General features: G+C 45.8%; 1 protein-coding gene across 1 annotated transcript in view; it reads left to right on the top strand.

Moving 5' to 3' along the window:
* Positions 1 to 15,327, top strand: part of CCDC50 (coiled-coil domain containing 50) — a 39,413-nt gene extending 24,086 nt beyond the window's left edge. Inside the window, exons 5-11 of the mRNA XM_059822858.1 lie at positions 2,763 to 2,880; positions 9,897 to 10,003; positions 10,596 to 10,640; positions 11,184 to 11,288; positions 12,246 to 12,325; positions 13,363 to 13,460; positions 14,502 to 15,327. Of these exons, the coding sequence (XP_059678841.1) occupies positions 2,763 to 2,880; positions 9,897 to 10,003; positions 10,596 to 10,640; positions 11,184 to 11,288; positions 12,246 to 12,325; positions 13,363 to 13,460; positions 14,502 to 14,521 (573 nt within the window). The 3' untranslated portion in view covers positions 14,522 to 15,327. The remainder of the gene's footprint in view (positions 1 to 2,762; positions 2,881 to 9,896; positions 10,004 to 10,595; positions 10,641 to 11,183; positions 11,289 to 12,245; positions 12,326 to 13,362; positions 13,461 to 14,501) is intronic.
* Positions 15,328 to 15,596: the final 269 nt, after the last annotated feature.

The raw sequence follows: 15,596 nt of genomic DNA, 5'->3' as shown, positions 1-15,596 counted from the left end.
TAAAAAAGTGTAATTGTTTATGCAGTCTGAGATCTGCTTGCTTTCTCAAATGCAAGAGGCAGGTGCTACTTTTGGGAGAATCCTGGGTCACGATTGCTTGGGCTTTGGTACAAAGACTTCAGCAGGACCCTCAGTCCAGCCATCCATCTCTGGCTTTTCCATTACATTCGTTCAACTTCAATGTAGTCTTTCACAGCCTGAACACCTTGATGCAGTTTCTTGCAAGTAGATTCCTTTTCTTATTGCAAAATATTGCTCTGCTGCTGTTGCTTGAGAGTGGGCGGTGTGGCTTGTCCATGGTGTTCAAAGGATTTGGCTTGTCGATCACTTTATTGTGTCAGCCTGTCAGATTGGGTATTCAGGAAAGCCACAAAGTGGAGGAACACCTGTGTGAGCTTGGAGTCTGTTCCCATTTTTGATTACAGATAGTTTCCTGAGAAATCTGAGTAGTCTTAAGATGCTCAAGAGGCACCTAGTGGCATTTTCTCTGTAGGAAGAGCTTGAACACAAGGCTGCGTTTCCCAGAAGAGTCTGAAATAAGAATCTGTCCTTACCTGACAAATGCATGTTTGCTTGTGCAAGACCTCATTTTCTTCTTATACAATTAAGTGTAAGCAAGTACTGAAAGGCTGGCCAGGCAGATGTGGAAGGGCTTCCAAGAGGAGCTTATGGTAACGGGGGTGGGAGGAACACTCCGGCAAGGATTTGTGCTATAAATGTGACCATCTGGCTCATTTTTATCAGGAAGGTGAAGGGGATGCAATACTACTCATGTTGGCTGTGGGAATTGCACCTTTCCTTCCTGCTTTATGTAGAAAGCTGCTGGGATGTCAGCAGTCTGACAACAGGTCCTTACCACCTGTCAAACCAGTGTGCTGACTATCTTGTGCTGTTGGGAGCAATTTTCAAATGAATGTGGCTCAAAGTGATGACGAGAAGCCATAAATAATCTTTATCTTCCTGCTGGTATGGGGGAAGTTCCCAAGTGTGCCTGAACCTTAGCTGTGGACTGAGTTAGGCTGCAGCTGGTACCAGGGTGTGGTGCTACCGCCCATCCTTGCAACAGGACTTCTGGAGAGCTTGAATTGATCCTGCTTCCCTTCCAGGGTGCCCCCCAGTGTTGTTTCTTTTGTGTAGGCTTCTGTGTTGAGGCAGAGCCTGAGCAACGTGAGTAAGGCTGCGCAGCGCCCCAGAGGTTTGTCAGCTTGGCAGAGTGACAAACATCAGAGCCCCTTCTGTAGCCCTCGGCACAGCGTCTATACACATACCCTGCAGGACATTCTGTATTACACTGGCACTGGCCGCACACCAGGCTAGCCTTGTATTTGTCACACATGAGGGTGTAGCAGCTGCCCAGCGTATGCGATAGCTCCCTGGTATCAGTAGTGGCTAGCAGGGTTACGCCAGTGCTGTGCTTAGAGGCAGATCCAGTCTGGTGCGCAGGGTTTTTAAATGAAGTGCTAAGCCTACCTGCTTACAAGTCCAGTTTGTAAGAAATGGTTTGTGTGGCTTTGCAAGTCCTGAGCTGTCTCAGTCCTGGAGATAATGGGCTTAAGCCCGTATATTTATAGAATTACTGTACTTGCTAGAAGAGGTTAACCTTGTCAAGGGAAGGAATTTTTTTTTTTTGTAAAGAGTCTGTGATATCCCCAGGTCCTCCACAGAGCTGGTTACTGAGCAGATCTGATCTGTATCCTGAAATAATAGTTTGTACTTGAACACCCATCCAGTGTCCTCCAGTGCTGGCTTTGCTCTGGAGGGTGTTGGCTCTTAGTTTGCATTTCTGTGATGCCTTTCCTGCCTGCAATGTACACTTTACATGCATGGCTCTATAAAGGTCCTGAGGATTAGGGTGGATTAAATGAATAGCATCCAAAGGGCTAGCATGCCCTGCTGGTGTCTTCCAGCTTCTCTTCCTAGTTCCAGATTAGGTCCACTGACTCACAAGCTTCTGGGCCCCAAATGAGCAAGCCCCAGGGAGCTGTTTGCTGCTGCTAGGCCTTGTTGATCCATTAGTCATCTAGAAAGAAAACCAATTAGGAAAATGGAGTGCTGTTCTCTCTGATGGCATATCTACCAAAACTGCGATGGAAGATAAATGGCTACAGTCTCCGCAGTGCTCCTGCTTTCTGCCTAATCCTCTCTTCCTAAAGTCCTTTTCGATTTTCTTTTCCTTCAGCCTCTGTCTATCAAATTGATGCATTTCCCTGACTGGCATCCTGCAGCCCCTGTAAATTAAAGCCAGTTTGAAGCGAGTTCATGACTTGCTCTGGGAACTCTACCAGTCCGAAGTGCCTTCAGCTGGAGACAGGCTTTGCCTCTGTGTTTTTCTTTCCCTGGTGGAATGTGGGGGGGAGGTCCAGCCCACTCGTGTGAGCGGGTGTGCGCTTGTGTGACTTCCAAATCCTTGCTGAAAGTCCAAGGTTGCACACGCAGTCCCTTCTGCTCTGCTTTGGCCATTAGGGCTTTTCAGGCTTGTGTGCAGGTGGAACAGGAACCTGCGAGTCTGCCATGGAGTTAGAAGCTCAGTGATGGGCCTGGGTGAGGTTGGATGCTGGTTGCTGAGGTGGTCCCTTGTGTCAAACACTAAGTTGGAAGCCCCATCCAGCGCCGGGGATGAATTTGAGAGTAACCCTGTAGTTGCCATGTCTGAAAAACTAAACTATCAGGATTTTTATAATTGAATAAAGAATTCAAATGAAGGAATCTGGAGAGATTTTTTGGGAGGGAAAGGTAATGTCTATTTTCTTCCACCTCTGCAGGACATTGCCCGTCTCCTACAACAGAAAGAACTGCAGGAAGAAGAAAAGCGCAAGAAGCACTACCCCGAATCCCAGGGACATGCAGTCTATGAAGACAGCTATTATGCAGAAAATGGAGGTACATTTCTGCTAGATAAAGGATCAAGATCATGGCAGTGTAGGTGAACCTGGTGATCTGGCAGCTCTGTTTAGGAGATTTCCCTTATCCTACAGTCCTGCATTCAGCACTGTAGCATTGCATCAGTTTCCAGGGTCAGGATCAGACTTTATTGTAGAATCAGGAAATATTGGGGAAAAAAAGGAAAATGGAGAAGACAATTTTATAATTTTTGATGTCCTAGAAGATGGCCTAAAGGACAGGGATAGGGTGTGTGGTGTGTGTATGTGCAAGCACACCCATGCATGCATGTTTTGAAAGGGCTTGTGGAAAAAGACAGTAGCTGATGGTACTGATAAGCCACAGTTACTTCTGTGTAACAGCACAAGCGTGCGGGGGAGAAATTCAGACGCAATTCCATGCTTGCATTCAACGAGAAACAGTTCTGTGTGCTCATCTGCGATGCTGGCACAGTTACATGCGCAAAGGAATAGATGCTGGTTCATGGAACAGCCTTTCAAAAATAACTCCTTGCAGGTATGTATCCAAGCATTAAAATTAGCACAACCACTTTGAATGACTTACTGAATAACAAGGTCATCTCCACAGAATGTCTCTGCTGTGATTATCATCTGGGACTGTACGTTGTGGAAAAGATATGACCCATGGCGCTGTATTGCTTTCTCCTCATCGGCTTTTATGATTGAATACAGACCTTCTGTAAATCGGGAGGAGAGAGTTCAGGGTGTGTTTGATTATGGAGCAATCTGGGGATGGCTTTGCTGCGTGCTGGTGGTGGTTCTTGTGTTCTTTCTTCAAAAAAAATGTGGTGGGGAAGAGATGGGCTGCTTTTGATTAACAGATTGTGAAGATGAAGATCAAACCTCTTATTTCTCATTTTAACGTCAATGCCATTGGTGATTTTAAGTGTCTTTTATTTGAACTTCCACAAAGTAATTTAGTTTCAATTGGGAAGAAGTTCAAGGATGGCCAAGAAAACACAAAGCACAAGTGCAAAACAGTAACCAAGTGGAAACTTCATGACCACAAGTCCTGCTACGTATACAGAGCTGGGAAGGACTTTGAGCTTGGAATCTTATGGCCAACCCACACTTGAATTTTTCAGAATTAAATGGGACAAGTCCCTGAAAAAATACAATATAGGTAATAATGTTGCCATGGAGAGATGGTAGGACAGGGTGGATTTTTATAACAGAATTCAGCTGACAAAAGCCTATGGCTCTCTGAACTGAGACTGTGGTGTGGATTTGGAGAGCAGGATATCTTGTGGGTCTAATTTTTCTTCCTGCAATAATCTGGAGTCTCAGAGGCAAGACAGGTGTTTTGCCTCACCATTCATAGTAGTGCTGCTCTTGATCCTCACTCCTTAAAAACTAGAAAGGACTGGAGTGGATTTTGATGCCTGGATCATCAGTCCATTGGTCTGGAACATCTTAAATACTTGGGCACCATTTGATTAGGCTTCAGCATCCTCGGTTTGTATCATCCTCGTTACTTGTGAACTTAAACAAAAAAAGCCCTGGCTTTGTTTGGCATTTAGTCTGTCTTGAGACTGAATAAAAATTTATCCACATCCAGGAGGAGTGTGGATTTGGGCTATTACTCCAGATCAATCTGAGCTTTTAAAAAGTGGAAAAACAAACATTAAAAAAAGGCAGAGTTCCTCACAGAAGTGTTTGTGCCATGAAAAACATTTCTGTATTCGCTCAGTCACTTGCTGCTTGAGAGAGTAACACCAGGACCTAAAGAGTGTTTACATGGCTCCTGCGGAAGGTGCCGCAAAAACTGGTGCCTTCTGAAGACTTAATCACCCTGAGATACTGCAAAAGCAAACCTTCTGCTTGGACTGTCTGGCATGGGTGCTTTATCTGCAGTGTTCCTTTCCCAGCGCGGCCACACTTTGCTCTTTCGTGATCTCCTGCTCTTTTGCTGTATTTATTGAGATTTCCTTAATGACAAAATTGAATTAATTCTTAGACCCTTGTTAGTATTGTTCAAAAACTGACTCTCCCTTTCAGGCTCTGGTCTCTGTTGTTCAGTAAGTCACTTAGATTGTTTTATTGGGTATTTATTTTCTGTAAATCATGTGAACGATCTAAAACTGAACAGAAAAACCTACCAGTTAACAGGAACTGCTGTGGTTACTCTTCCAGTTCTTGGATTTTTAAAAATATATCTGTTCTGGATAAAAGTAACACAGAATTGTTTTCAAGGTGGATTTTCTGTAGGGTATATTTTTGCTGGCTCTGAAAAAGTTTTTTTCTGAATAGAATGACTTGGAGGGAGCATTCAGTTTTGGTGGTGTTTTTCTGAAATCTGGATGACTGTAAGGAAGGCAGAGCTAGCTATTAAAACAGAATGCAGTTCATGTGCAGTGAAATCTATTTTAAATATTTTTAGATACTATAAAAAACTCAGTAGTGGAGAAGGAAAGTCTTACACTGCTGGTTTTTTTGGGTTGGTTTTTTTGTATAGTTCTGTTTCAAATCAGCCTGTGCTTCAAGGAAATTTTTTTCTTCAGAAATACACCTTCTTTCTGAAAAACTGCCGTAGAGATAATAGTTCACTAAGTGCAATGATTTTTCTTAGCAAATAGGTTGATTTGAAAATAAATCGATCAGCAGATTGTATACAGGCAGACTGCTGTGTCGGGTTTATTACTGAAACTAAAAGCAAAGAAAATTTCCACCTGCTTTCTGGAAAGCACAGAGGAAACAACCCTGCCAAGTTGCAAAATAAGCAGCTTTTCCAGCAACATTGCTGAGGTCAGGAGCCTCGGTTTTGTGAAGTCTTAGCCTGCCCTTAAATTTCCGTAGCCCTCTCTGCAGTCAGAGCCTAAACTTTTATTTAGGCAATGAAGAAGTGCAGGCCCTGAAACTTCTGGGTCTGCGGGAGATATGTGACAGCCTGTGGTGGAACATATTTGCATGCTGCAGCTATCCTTCATCTTGTTCTTGCTTTTCAAAAGAAAAAAAAAATTCCCATCCCACTTGTCTCTTTCTCTTCTGCTTTATGTGGGTCTTCCCCCTGTTAGGTGAGGCTGGTTTTTCCGATTAAAAACCTTGTGCCTAAAGCCAGGGCAAGGCACCGGTGCTCATAAACCAGGATGCAAGTGACCCCCTGCTTGGCCCCTCCTGGCCTTACGCTCCCTCCTGCCCCCTCCCACCCTCACCTGCATCTTGCACCCTCCTTTGCAAGCCTTTCTCTGGTGGTTTCAGTATCCTGCAGCAGTGATATGCCACCAGGAGATGAGCTGCTCTGCTGGCTGTTTTTCAGCCCCAGTGGCATCATTAAAAGTCGTTCATCTCCATATTGGCTTGTCCTTGTCTTAAGAGGTGCTCGGACACACTCCCGGGCTGGACCTGTGCTTTCTGTTCCAACCCCATTGCCTCCCGTGCTGCCCTGCTGCTAGCCAGGCTGCCGTTTCACTCTGTCCCCTGTTACATCCTGCAAGCATTATATCCCCGTTATTCTTTCTGATCACATCATGCTTTGCCAGCTTCTCCTTGCATCAAGCTCCCTCATCTGCATGCTGTCAGTCTGGGCTCGCTGAACCACCATTAACTCCTGCACCACTAACCCGCTCCTTGTTTGTCCCCCCGTGGCTCAGAGCACCCCTGGGGTGAGCCCAGAGAGCAGGTTTCTGAGCCTCGCAGGGCACGCAGTGGTGACAGGCGCACGCACCGGCGGAGAGAGCACCGAGAAGCGCCCTCACCTTTGTCTGATGGCTCCGAACGCAGGCATTCCACCTCGGAGGATCGTTGGGGGACTCCTCAGCGGAGTGAAGCCAGCAATGGCCATCGGCAGGAGTGGAAATCAGCCAGCCAGGGGAGGTCCAGGAGACCTCCCAGCCTTGACCTGGAAAGAGAGGCTGAGTGCAGTGCCTGTGACCACAGCAAGAGCTGGGAGCTGCGGGAGAGGAGAGCAGCTGGCAGGGAGAAGGCTTGGAGACCTCTCAGTCTTGACCTGGAGTCAGAGCATGGACTCGCAGACCAGGCACGGCACAGCAGGAAGCCAACAAGGCAAGACAGAGAAAAGCACCTTCCTCTTCTTGAGATGGAACTGGAGGCTGAGCAGGAGACCTGGCATCGGGGCGGCAGCCAGCTGGTGTCCCCTGAAAAACACAAATCTCGTCATCAGGGCCACTCATCACACAGGATGGTGCATGATGAGAAGCTCCATGATGCTGAATCTAGAGGTGATCATAGGAGGGGTGAGGAGAGAGACTGCAAAAGGGCAGGACACAGGAGATGGTCCTCTTCCCCACACGCTGTGACCCAGGGCAAGGTTGGAGACTGCCAGCGAGACTCAGGTAACAAGTAATGGGGAAGGTGTGCGTATGTGTGGGGATGGACCTTTGCACACCCCATCTTGGTCTCTGAAATCTGTATTGTTTCCTTTGAAGATGCTTATCTCCAATATCCACCTGCAATGTGTGAATCCTGCCCAGGTTTCTCCCGTATTTAGTGAGGTTCTTCTTATCCATTAATGTTCTTGCTCTGTTTATTTCCTGACACGTTCCATGGCATCAGAGAGGATGAGTAAGAAGGTATTGTTGGAAATGGTGCTCTTGGTATCCTGCATTTCAGACAAAAAAACAAACACAAGAAACCCCAAAAAACAACAACCAGTTCTTGTTTTCATGATATATTTTGTGCTGTGGTCCCCTTGCACAGGAGAAAAAAAAAAAAACAACAAAACCCAAATGTTATGATTACACTTGTATTTTGTTGGTTTGGGGTGCAGGGTTGTAAGTGAGGACAGTTTGCTTAAGCACTAACAAGCCAGCAATTTCCACCCACTTCTTATTGAAAACCCTGCTGGCAACATAATCCGTTCACTTCAGGCAAAGTTTAGTAGTGGCACTAGGTGTCCGACTGGGCTTTATTTGTAAGATGGCGCTCTTGTCAAATTCTGTACAAGTGGATTTTTCTGGGAAACGTGTACCTGTGTAGTTCTTGTTCAATAATACTTGGGGACTGTTGGGCATTAAAGGTCCAGATCCATCTTCTTAGCTTTTAAAACCACGCTGGCATGGGTGTGCCCTGTCTCTTAGTGAAAGTAGGAGTTTAGAGACTTGGATCTATGTTTGTCACAGCATGGGAAACTTGTGCTTTAAGCCACCTAACTGGTCTTCACTTGGATAAGGTGGGGTTGATAATGCATGTCTGTCTCTGGAGATGCTGGGAGAATTATTCTTTGTCTTCATCATGCGAAAGTTTTCTTTGGAGAAGTGGAAGGTGTTAATCAGGCTTTTATATATAATCAGTAGGTCGTGATTTGCCCTGATACAATGTGGGTCTGAGTGACTCAGTATCCCATCACATTGAGTCAAAATAGCCCGAAGCTCACATCCTCTTCCTGTGGGCTGTGGTCATGGTGGGTTTCGTGCTCCTCTGAGTGTAGGCAGAAGTGATGTGGAAGTAACTTTTATTGTTGCCTTCTGAGCAAATGAAGCCTGGCACCGATCAGTGTGTGAAGAAAGCTCAGCCTCAGGCTGGCCAGCAAACAATTCCTGGAAATTTACTTTTATTCTTCATGGAGGCAATGCTGTAGACAAGCCTGTCGGTCACGCTGTTGTTCATTCCAGCATGGTAAAACTGTGTTTGCCTTGACCTTGGAAGCACTCTGAATAGTTTAACTCTGGCCAAGCTGGTGCTTTTTGCCAGTTTCTCTGCTGGCCAGAGATTGCAGCTCTTCACAGCTTTGTTTGATCGAAGTGTGCTGGGAAAGGCCAGGTCATACGCTTAACCATGACATGCCAGAGCTGAAGTTTTCTTCTTATGCTAAGATGGTTTGTAAAAGGGGTGTTAATTGCTTAAGATCGTTGATCAGTTGATTCAAACAAAACAAAAAGCAGAAAGCTCCACATGCCTCCTTTAATACCTGTAGAAGAGGTGGTTTCCTATTCCATGGCTGAGGTCTCTGGCCTTCTGCAGTTTGAAGTCTTCAGGATGCTTGGTGGAGTATGATGGTAGTTTGTCGGCAGATGCACAGAGAGTTTTTCAAGGTCAGTTGGTTACTTCATGTTTTTCCCTTGGTCTTGAGAGATGGGAGGAAAACTGATAGGCGGCCCAGTAAGATGTAACAGGTATTTATAATAAATGTGTAAATGGTGTAGCTGGAGGCATGAAAGTTTTGAGTGAAACTTCATGCTTTGAGGTAGAAGAGAGACAGAGATCTGGAGTGTTTGTATACTTCGGGCATAAAGCAGAAAGCTTATTTAGATGTCAGATGTCTGAACTGTACTGTTCAGACTGCAGGTGGAAGGAGAAGGCATTCAGTGTATGTGAGTGAAGTCATGCATTTCTATAACGGGTACAGTTAGACTCCTTTGATGGCCTGGTGCAAATAGACTATGGAGAGACTCTCAAAATGCAACATTTTAAATCACTTGGAGATGGTTTAACTTTAAAACAAACAAACAAATAAAACCCTATACTCAAAGCAATAACTGAACCTTGTATGAACTTAAAAAATGTTTACTTGGCTGTTTTCTCACTGTGAATTGTAAAATTCATGGGTCAGCCCAAGGAAGAAATTGTCTGAAATCTTGTGTGAGTCTGTCCCAGGCAGCTTTTGCAGCCTGTGCCACTCCAGTGGTGTATTTACAGACTCCGCTGTGCTAGTAACAGATGTTGGGCTGCTCTCTGCTGCCCAGTTTTGCCAGTGTATCTCTATCAACACAGAGGGTGAAAAACTATGATTTCTTCACTAGCATCACTGTGTCAGCAAAGACTGCTTCAAGGGACGTGGCCTCTTCTGCCATATAGTTGCATTTGTCATATAAGAGATGGTGTATCAGATATTTCTAGATGCATGGAGAAACCTCTCTAAGGTGCGTGCTGCACCTCAGCTAAAGGTACTCTCAAACCAGCTGTCTGGCAGGTACGCCGTCGTGGTTTCTGGTTACCTTGAGTGGGGCTTTTGCAGGTGGCTGAGGAGATGGTGGGGATTTCCTTAACAAAGCATTTGGAAAATGGTTGAGTTGATTGTTTTCTCTCACGATTCTGTAGGCCCTAAGTTGAGGGGGATGAAGCAAGCCATGTATGATACACCTCGAAGGGAACAGGAGTTGTCTGATGCAGAGATTGCTCGGAAGCTGCAGGAGGAAGAGCTCCTGGTAAGTAGAGAGAATGCATTAGTCAATTCGAAGGAACTAAGGTAGCCAGCAATGACAACTTTAATTTGTAAACCTTTTATATATGATAGTGACTTTAAGACCTAAGGTCTTGCTGCTATGCATTCTGGTAATTACCTTTATCTCCCATACACACACATATATGGAGTGACAGCTGGCATCCAGCCAATAGAGCCCTATTTTCTGAAATACCCCAGAATTCAATGAATGAAGCAGAGTGATATTAAATGAACATTTCCAGGCAGGTAAAGATGACCTTTAGTCAATGTGGTCAGCCCAGAAGTGAGACAGGCCAGTGCCCATCTCTGAGAGAGAGGGCAGCAGGGTGGGCAATGCCTTGTGGTGTGGCCTGGCAGATAGATGAGGGTAAAACTCAGCTAAAAAGCCGACATGACGGTTTGGTGTTGGGTTGTGAGGTAAGTATTGAGGTAGCTAAGTATATTTGGTGAGGATGGTAGCATATTTGTGTGGGCACGTACTTGCTCTGCCCAGTAGGTTAACGGGTATGAACAATTCAGAAGTGTTACTCTTTTGTCTCTTTTCTTCCCCCCCGCCCTTTGTTTTTTTTTTCCAGGCTAACGAGGCAGATCAGAAGGCAGCTCAAGTAGCCCAAGATGAGGTGAGCAAGAAGTCAAATGTTTGCAGTATTCCTTTACTTGTGGAAACTGCTAAACGCCACTTGTCCCCTCTGACCCTCTAGTTGTTAGTTTCCCTCCTCATAGGGGACTCTCAGGGCTCCAGTGGGGTTTGCTCCTGGCAGGTTTTCATGTATGTGCTCAGGCTGGCCAAGCAAGGGGTTGTGCTGCCTGTTGCAACCATGGCAGAGGAAGGAAGTTCATGGTAGTGGCAGAGCATCTCTTGTAACTGAACCCCAAGGGGGACTATCAGAGAAGCTGCGAGTTGAACGCCCCCATTGAAGGAAAAGGGGTAAAGGGCAGAAAAGCTCTGCAAATGCAGTTCTGGCGAATCGGGGATCCACTGGGCATGCTGCATGTAGTCAGTCTTAATTCTGCCCTGTCACTTGATTTCTGATCACAGATGGGTGAAATCCTGGCTTTGCACCCTTCCCATTCAGTAGCTGTCCATAGGAAAGGGTTTAAATAACTCAAACCCACAAGAGCAGTAAAACCATCTGACAAGCTCTCTGTGTTTTCCCTTCTAGGAAATTGCCCGTCTCTTGATGGCCGAGGAGAAAAAGGCTTTCAAGAAAGGGAAGGAGAGAGAAAAGTCTTCCTTTGAAAAGAGGAGGCATGATCAAGACTGGAAGGTATGTCAAGCTTCAGGAGGCGTCACAAATGAAGTGCTATAAAGTTATTTCCATTTCCAGAGGGAGCTGAGGGGGTGTGGTGAGAGCAAAAGGAATGATGCAGACTCTTGCATCCAAAGGGTCTTGCTGCCTGCTACTCAGCTGCTGCCCAAGCCTTTTGGAGCCACCTCCTTGGTTAGATGCTCTTTGGCTTCAGCCTCAAGCAAGGTATGCCTTGGGCTCTGGCCTTGGAGGTTGGTGCTGGATATCATAGCACCTTGTGGCCTCCCTCAAGCACTGTCAGTCCTCCTGGTGCAGGACCTTCCCTCTGCTGAAATCCTGACTGTAGCAATAAAAACAGTAGTTGGTTCTGTTTGTGCACCGCAGGTATAAGGACAACGCAGCTGCTCCAGTTGTCACTCTGCTTCGTAAGAAAATTGGGTCTATAATGAAAGTATTGAGTGTTTCAAGCCTAGGCTTTTGTATGAATAATACTACAGAGGCTTGGCTAGCTGATGTGGAAGGTGATAGGAAACAGATTTCGTGGTCTGCACTGGTAAGGTGCTAAAGGGGGTATTGTGTTAATCTTGGGGCCAGTTGGAGGTAGCTCTAATGTTTTCAGCCTCCTTACTGTGTTTGAGTGGTTGCAGGAGCACAGCTGCATGCAGCTGGTCCCTCGTGCTCAGCCCAGCCATGTACACAGTCATTACACACAGACTGCGTTTGACCCCAGCTTTGGGACGGGGTCCCCCAGTGCTGTCTCATATTTAGAGCAAAAATTGAGTTTGGCTCAGCAAGGCTGAGTTTTGTGTACTGGAAGCTAGTTCTGATACTGTTGTTTGCACGTCTCTGGCTGTAGTTAGTTCTGTGTATAAATTGAGCACGAAAGGACTGCATGGAGCTGTGGCAGCCTCAGTGCACTGGCTGGTGTCTTGCAAGGCATGCAGATGAGCTGCTGTCCCTTCTTCTTCCCATCAGCATGATGCAAGTGAGTCCACGCGCTCAAGGTCAAAAGAAGGGCCTGAAACTCAGCGACACAAAGGTGACAGGTCTTCAAGGTGAGCTTGAACTGGCTGGTAAAAATGGGGAAATACAGTCGGGAAGCTGCTTAGAAGCTGAGTCCTAGGGAGGAGTTGTAGGGCGACCAGCCTGACCTACCCACAAGGGGCTGGTAGAGAGAAGAGGTTTAGCACTGAAAAGAGATGGAGGGCACAGAGCTCGTGAGGTGTTCGGTGACACGTGTCACTTGCTGTGCTCGTGGCATTTGTCCATATCGGTCTCCTGGGCTGTTGCTGATGGAGATTGATGAGCTTGTGCAGTGACATTTGTAAAATGGCAGAGAAACATTGAGAGGGTTAAAGAGCTTCTGGGGATGTGAAACCAAATGTCATCTTTGGGCAGGAAGGAGTAATCGTGACGCATTTGCACAGCTGCTTTGTTGGGTCTTGCTCCTAGTTAAGCACTGTACACTGCTTCTGCTGGTGCGTGTGGACACCCCACTGCAAGCAAGTACATTGTGCTTTGGGGTACCTCATCCCAGAGCTGATGGGAACATGCTGTAGCCCAGTGCTGCTTCTGAATCACTTGGTACCCTGTCCTGATGCTCCCCATGAGGGACTGATCCCTGGAAGTGACCCTGATGGCTTTGATTGCCAATCCAGATATGAGCCTAGAAATTCTTGTTGAATTTGCAAAAGAAACAACAAATGAGGTGTGCAGGTGGAGGCTGAGAGAGATCTTATTAAAATACTCTGGGGTTAAAACTGGGCAAGCATTAAACATTTGAAAATGTTGCTCTTTTGAGTGAGGTTTGCATCAAACTTCGTAATGGAAATTATTTGTTTCCTGACAACTTGAAACTGTTACTAAATGAAAGTGGTCCATGACAAGTAGTATTTCTACAAGTAGCATTTCTCACTGCGGAAACAGTAATGGGCTGTGCTCAGAGGAGCTGGTCTGCAGGTGGAAAGTCTGGGCCAGCCACAGTTGGCATCAAACTGCCAGGGACAGACCAGGCAGCTGAGATGTTGCTTTTGCCACGCTGTTATGCCTTTGAGTTTTTTTCCCCACACTTCTTTTTCACTGTGCTTGGCAGGTCACAGCCTCTCCTCGATGACTTTGAACACCCTCGGTATTACACAAGCCAGCCCAGCCCCTTGCGCCAGATCCCCAAACCTGAGCACTCTCCTAAAGGTAGGATCAAGCCCAGGGTTGCCCCAGCGCTTGGGTTATTGTGTGCTGTTTTCCACAAATAAGCAGCCTGCAGGACAGAACGTTTGAAAGAGATGCTAACAGAGGAGGAATGGATATTATTGCCCAGCAGGCAGGTGATGCTAGTCAGTGTTTGAGTTGTACTTGCTGAGCCCGTTGCAGGCTGGGAAACTAAAATGCTGAATTAGTTTGCCTTGAGTTTGTCAAACTGCTCTCTGCATATCCTCCATGATCTCTTAATGATGAATGACTGTAAATCCAGGCAGCAAATGAAGGAAAAATAACATGCAGACAACGATCTAATGGGTTTTAGGTGACTCACTGGTATCAAACAATCCAATACAAGACAAAACCTTGCAGTATCACCTGTCTGGCAGGCGGATGGGATGATCAGACAGAAGCTTCTCCTGAGAAACGGGCTTGTTTTGTTCCTGTAGCATCTCAGCGCTGCTTCGTTGGCTTGTTTCCTGAAATCACTTGGCTCAAGAGCAGTGTGGTTAGGGTTGCCCCCCCAGTTTTTTAAATCTGAACGCCAATTGTCCGACTTGTCTGTAGAGTCTCTGGGGGAGGGAAAGGGCAGCCAGAGTTCGACCCAATCACTCAGATTTCTTCCGGCTCCACTGATTGTGGACAGTTAAATGTGGACAGTTTACTTCCCAAAATTTAAAGTTTGGGAAACTTTTGCATTCTCTCTTCATCAAACAAGTTGGAAAGTTGATGGCACTTTATAGAGTATGTAAGCCCAGTGTTCGTTCTGTTTTCTTTAGTGAGACTGTGTAGTGTGGCTGCAGTGCTGTTCACAGCCTAGAAGAAATGTGAATGTCTGCCTCTCTTGTGGACCTATCCTTCCTTTTGCTTGAATAATGTAACATATGGTTCCCATTTTGGTATTTGACTTTACCAGTACCCTGGAAGTCACACAGACATCCGAGAGGGCAGGATAAGTAAAAGATGACTGCAAGTAGTATTTTCTTCAACAGGATCTGTCCTTACAGACTTTTTTCTTTCTGTTTTGCTTTCCAGGTTCCCGTAGGAAGCAGTAAACTGTGCTAGCCTTTGCTTTGGTACTGACTCTTCTGTAGCAAACATTACTGGAATTGCCAGGCAACTTTTTTGATTCCTTACCCAATGGGAGGTGCAGCCTCCACTCCAGGATCTCCGCTTTGTGTCATCATAGTAATGAGGAACACTTGTTCATTGCAATTTCTTACTCATATGTGATCACTTAAGCAGTGCAGTATAATCTAGCCGCCACTGAGCTGTGTGAATCAACTAGCTGACTTAACAGCTCCCTCTTATATTCTTTTGAGGCTTTCTTTTATCTTTATCTTTAAGCTTTGGCTGGAGCGTTGACAAATAGGACAAATAGAGACACACGTACAACGGGGAGGAAAATCCAACATATGAGCTGGGTTATGGCAATGCAGTAGAACGTCAGAGGTAAAAGTCCTTTCCATATTAGGATGGTTTAGCAAAGAGAGTTATAAGAGGAAACGTGTTTCTTCCTGTGCTGGATAAGACAGCTGAGCCAACCTGACAGTCATGCTAGCTTGCAGGAAGGAGAGAGGATCTTACAACGTACACCAGCAAAAGCCAGAAGCCTGAACTGGTGAGGAAGAAATTGCCTATAAACAAAATTTCTTAACTGCTGTACTTCTTTCTAGGGTTTCCAGCAAACTGTGTAGAGTGTGTAACCAGGCATTAAGCTCCAGTATATAGGATAGAACAGTTAAGAGGAAATACTATTTCAGCTGAAATTAGACCTTGTGTGCATGACTTTTAGGACATGCCAGGGAGTTGATGAAGCTGTGAGTTGTGGATTGGGAAGAATGATACAGATTTAAATGCCTGAAAGGACCTCTGTGGTCACCTGCTTTGAGCTTCGGTGTGGTAGAAGCCAAGGAATTTCACTGAAGCCAAGTAGAAACTACTGTAACTCCTAGCTTAGTTGCTGATGCGCCTGAGTACAGTAACTTGTGTCTGAACCTGCATGTCTTGGAAACATGGGACTGAAGGAGGGCCACATGGGCATTGAGCACTGAATCCAAAATCTACTGCTATAAGCAACTTTGAGCTGGACACAGAGTGCCAAACAGTCCACACAATGTCTGTGCTGAC

Source organism: Gavia stellata, chromosome 11 (assembly GCF_030936135.1).
Source record: "Gavia stellata isolate bGavSte3 chromosome 11, bGavSte3.hap2, whole genome shotgun sequence".
NCBI classification, from domain to species: Eukaryota; Metazoa; Chordata; class Aves; order Gaviiformes; family Gaviidae; genus Gavia; species Gavia stellata.
The sequence above is the reverse complement of the archived record's forward strand: the minus strand, read 5'-3'. Positions and strand labels throughout refer to the sequence as shown.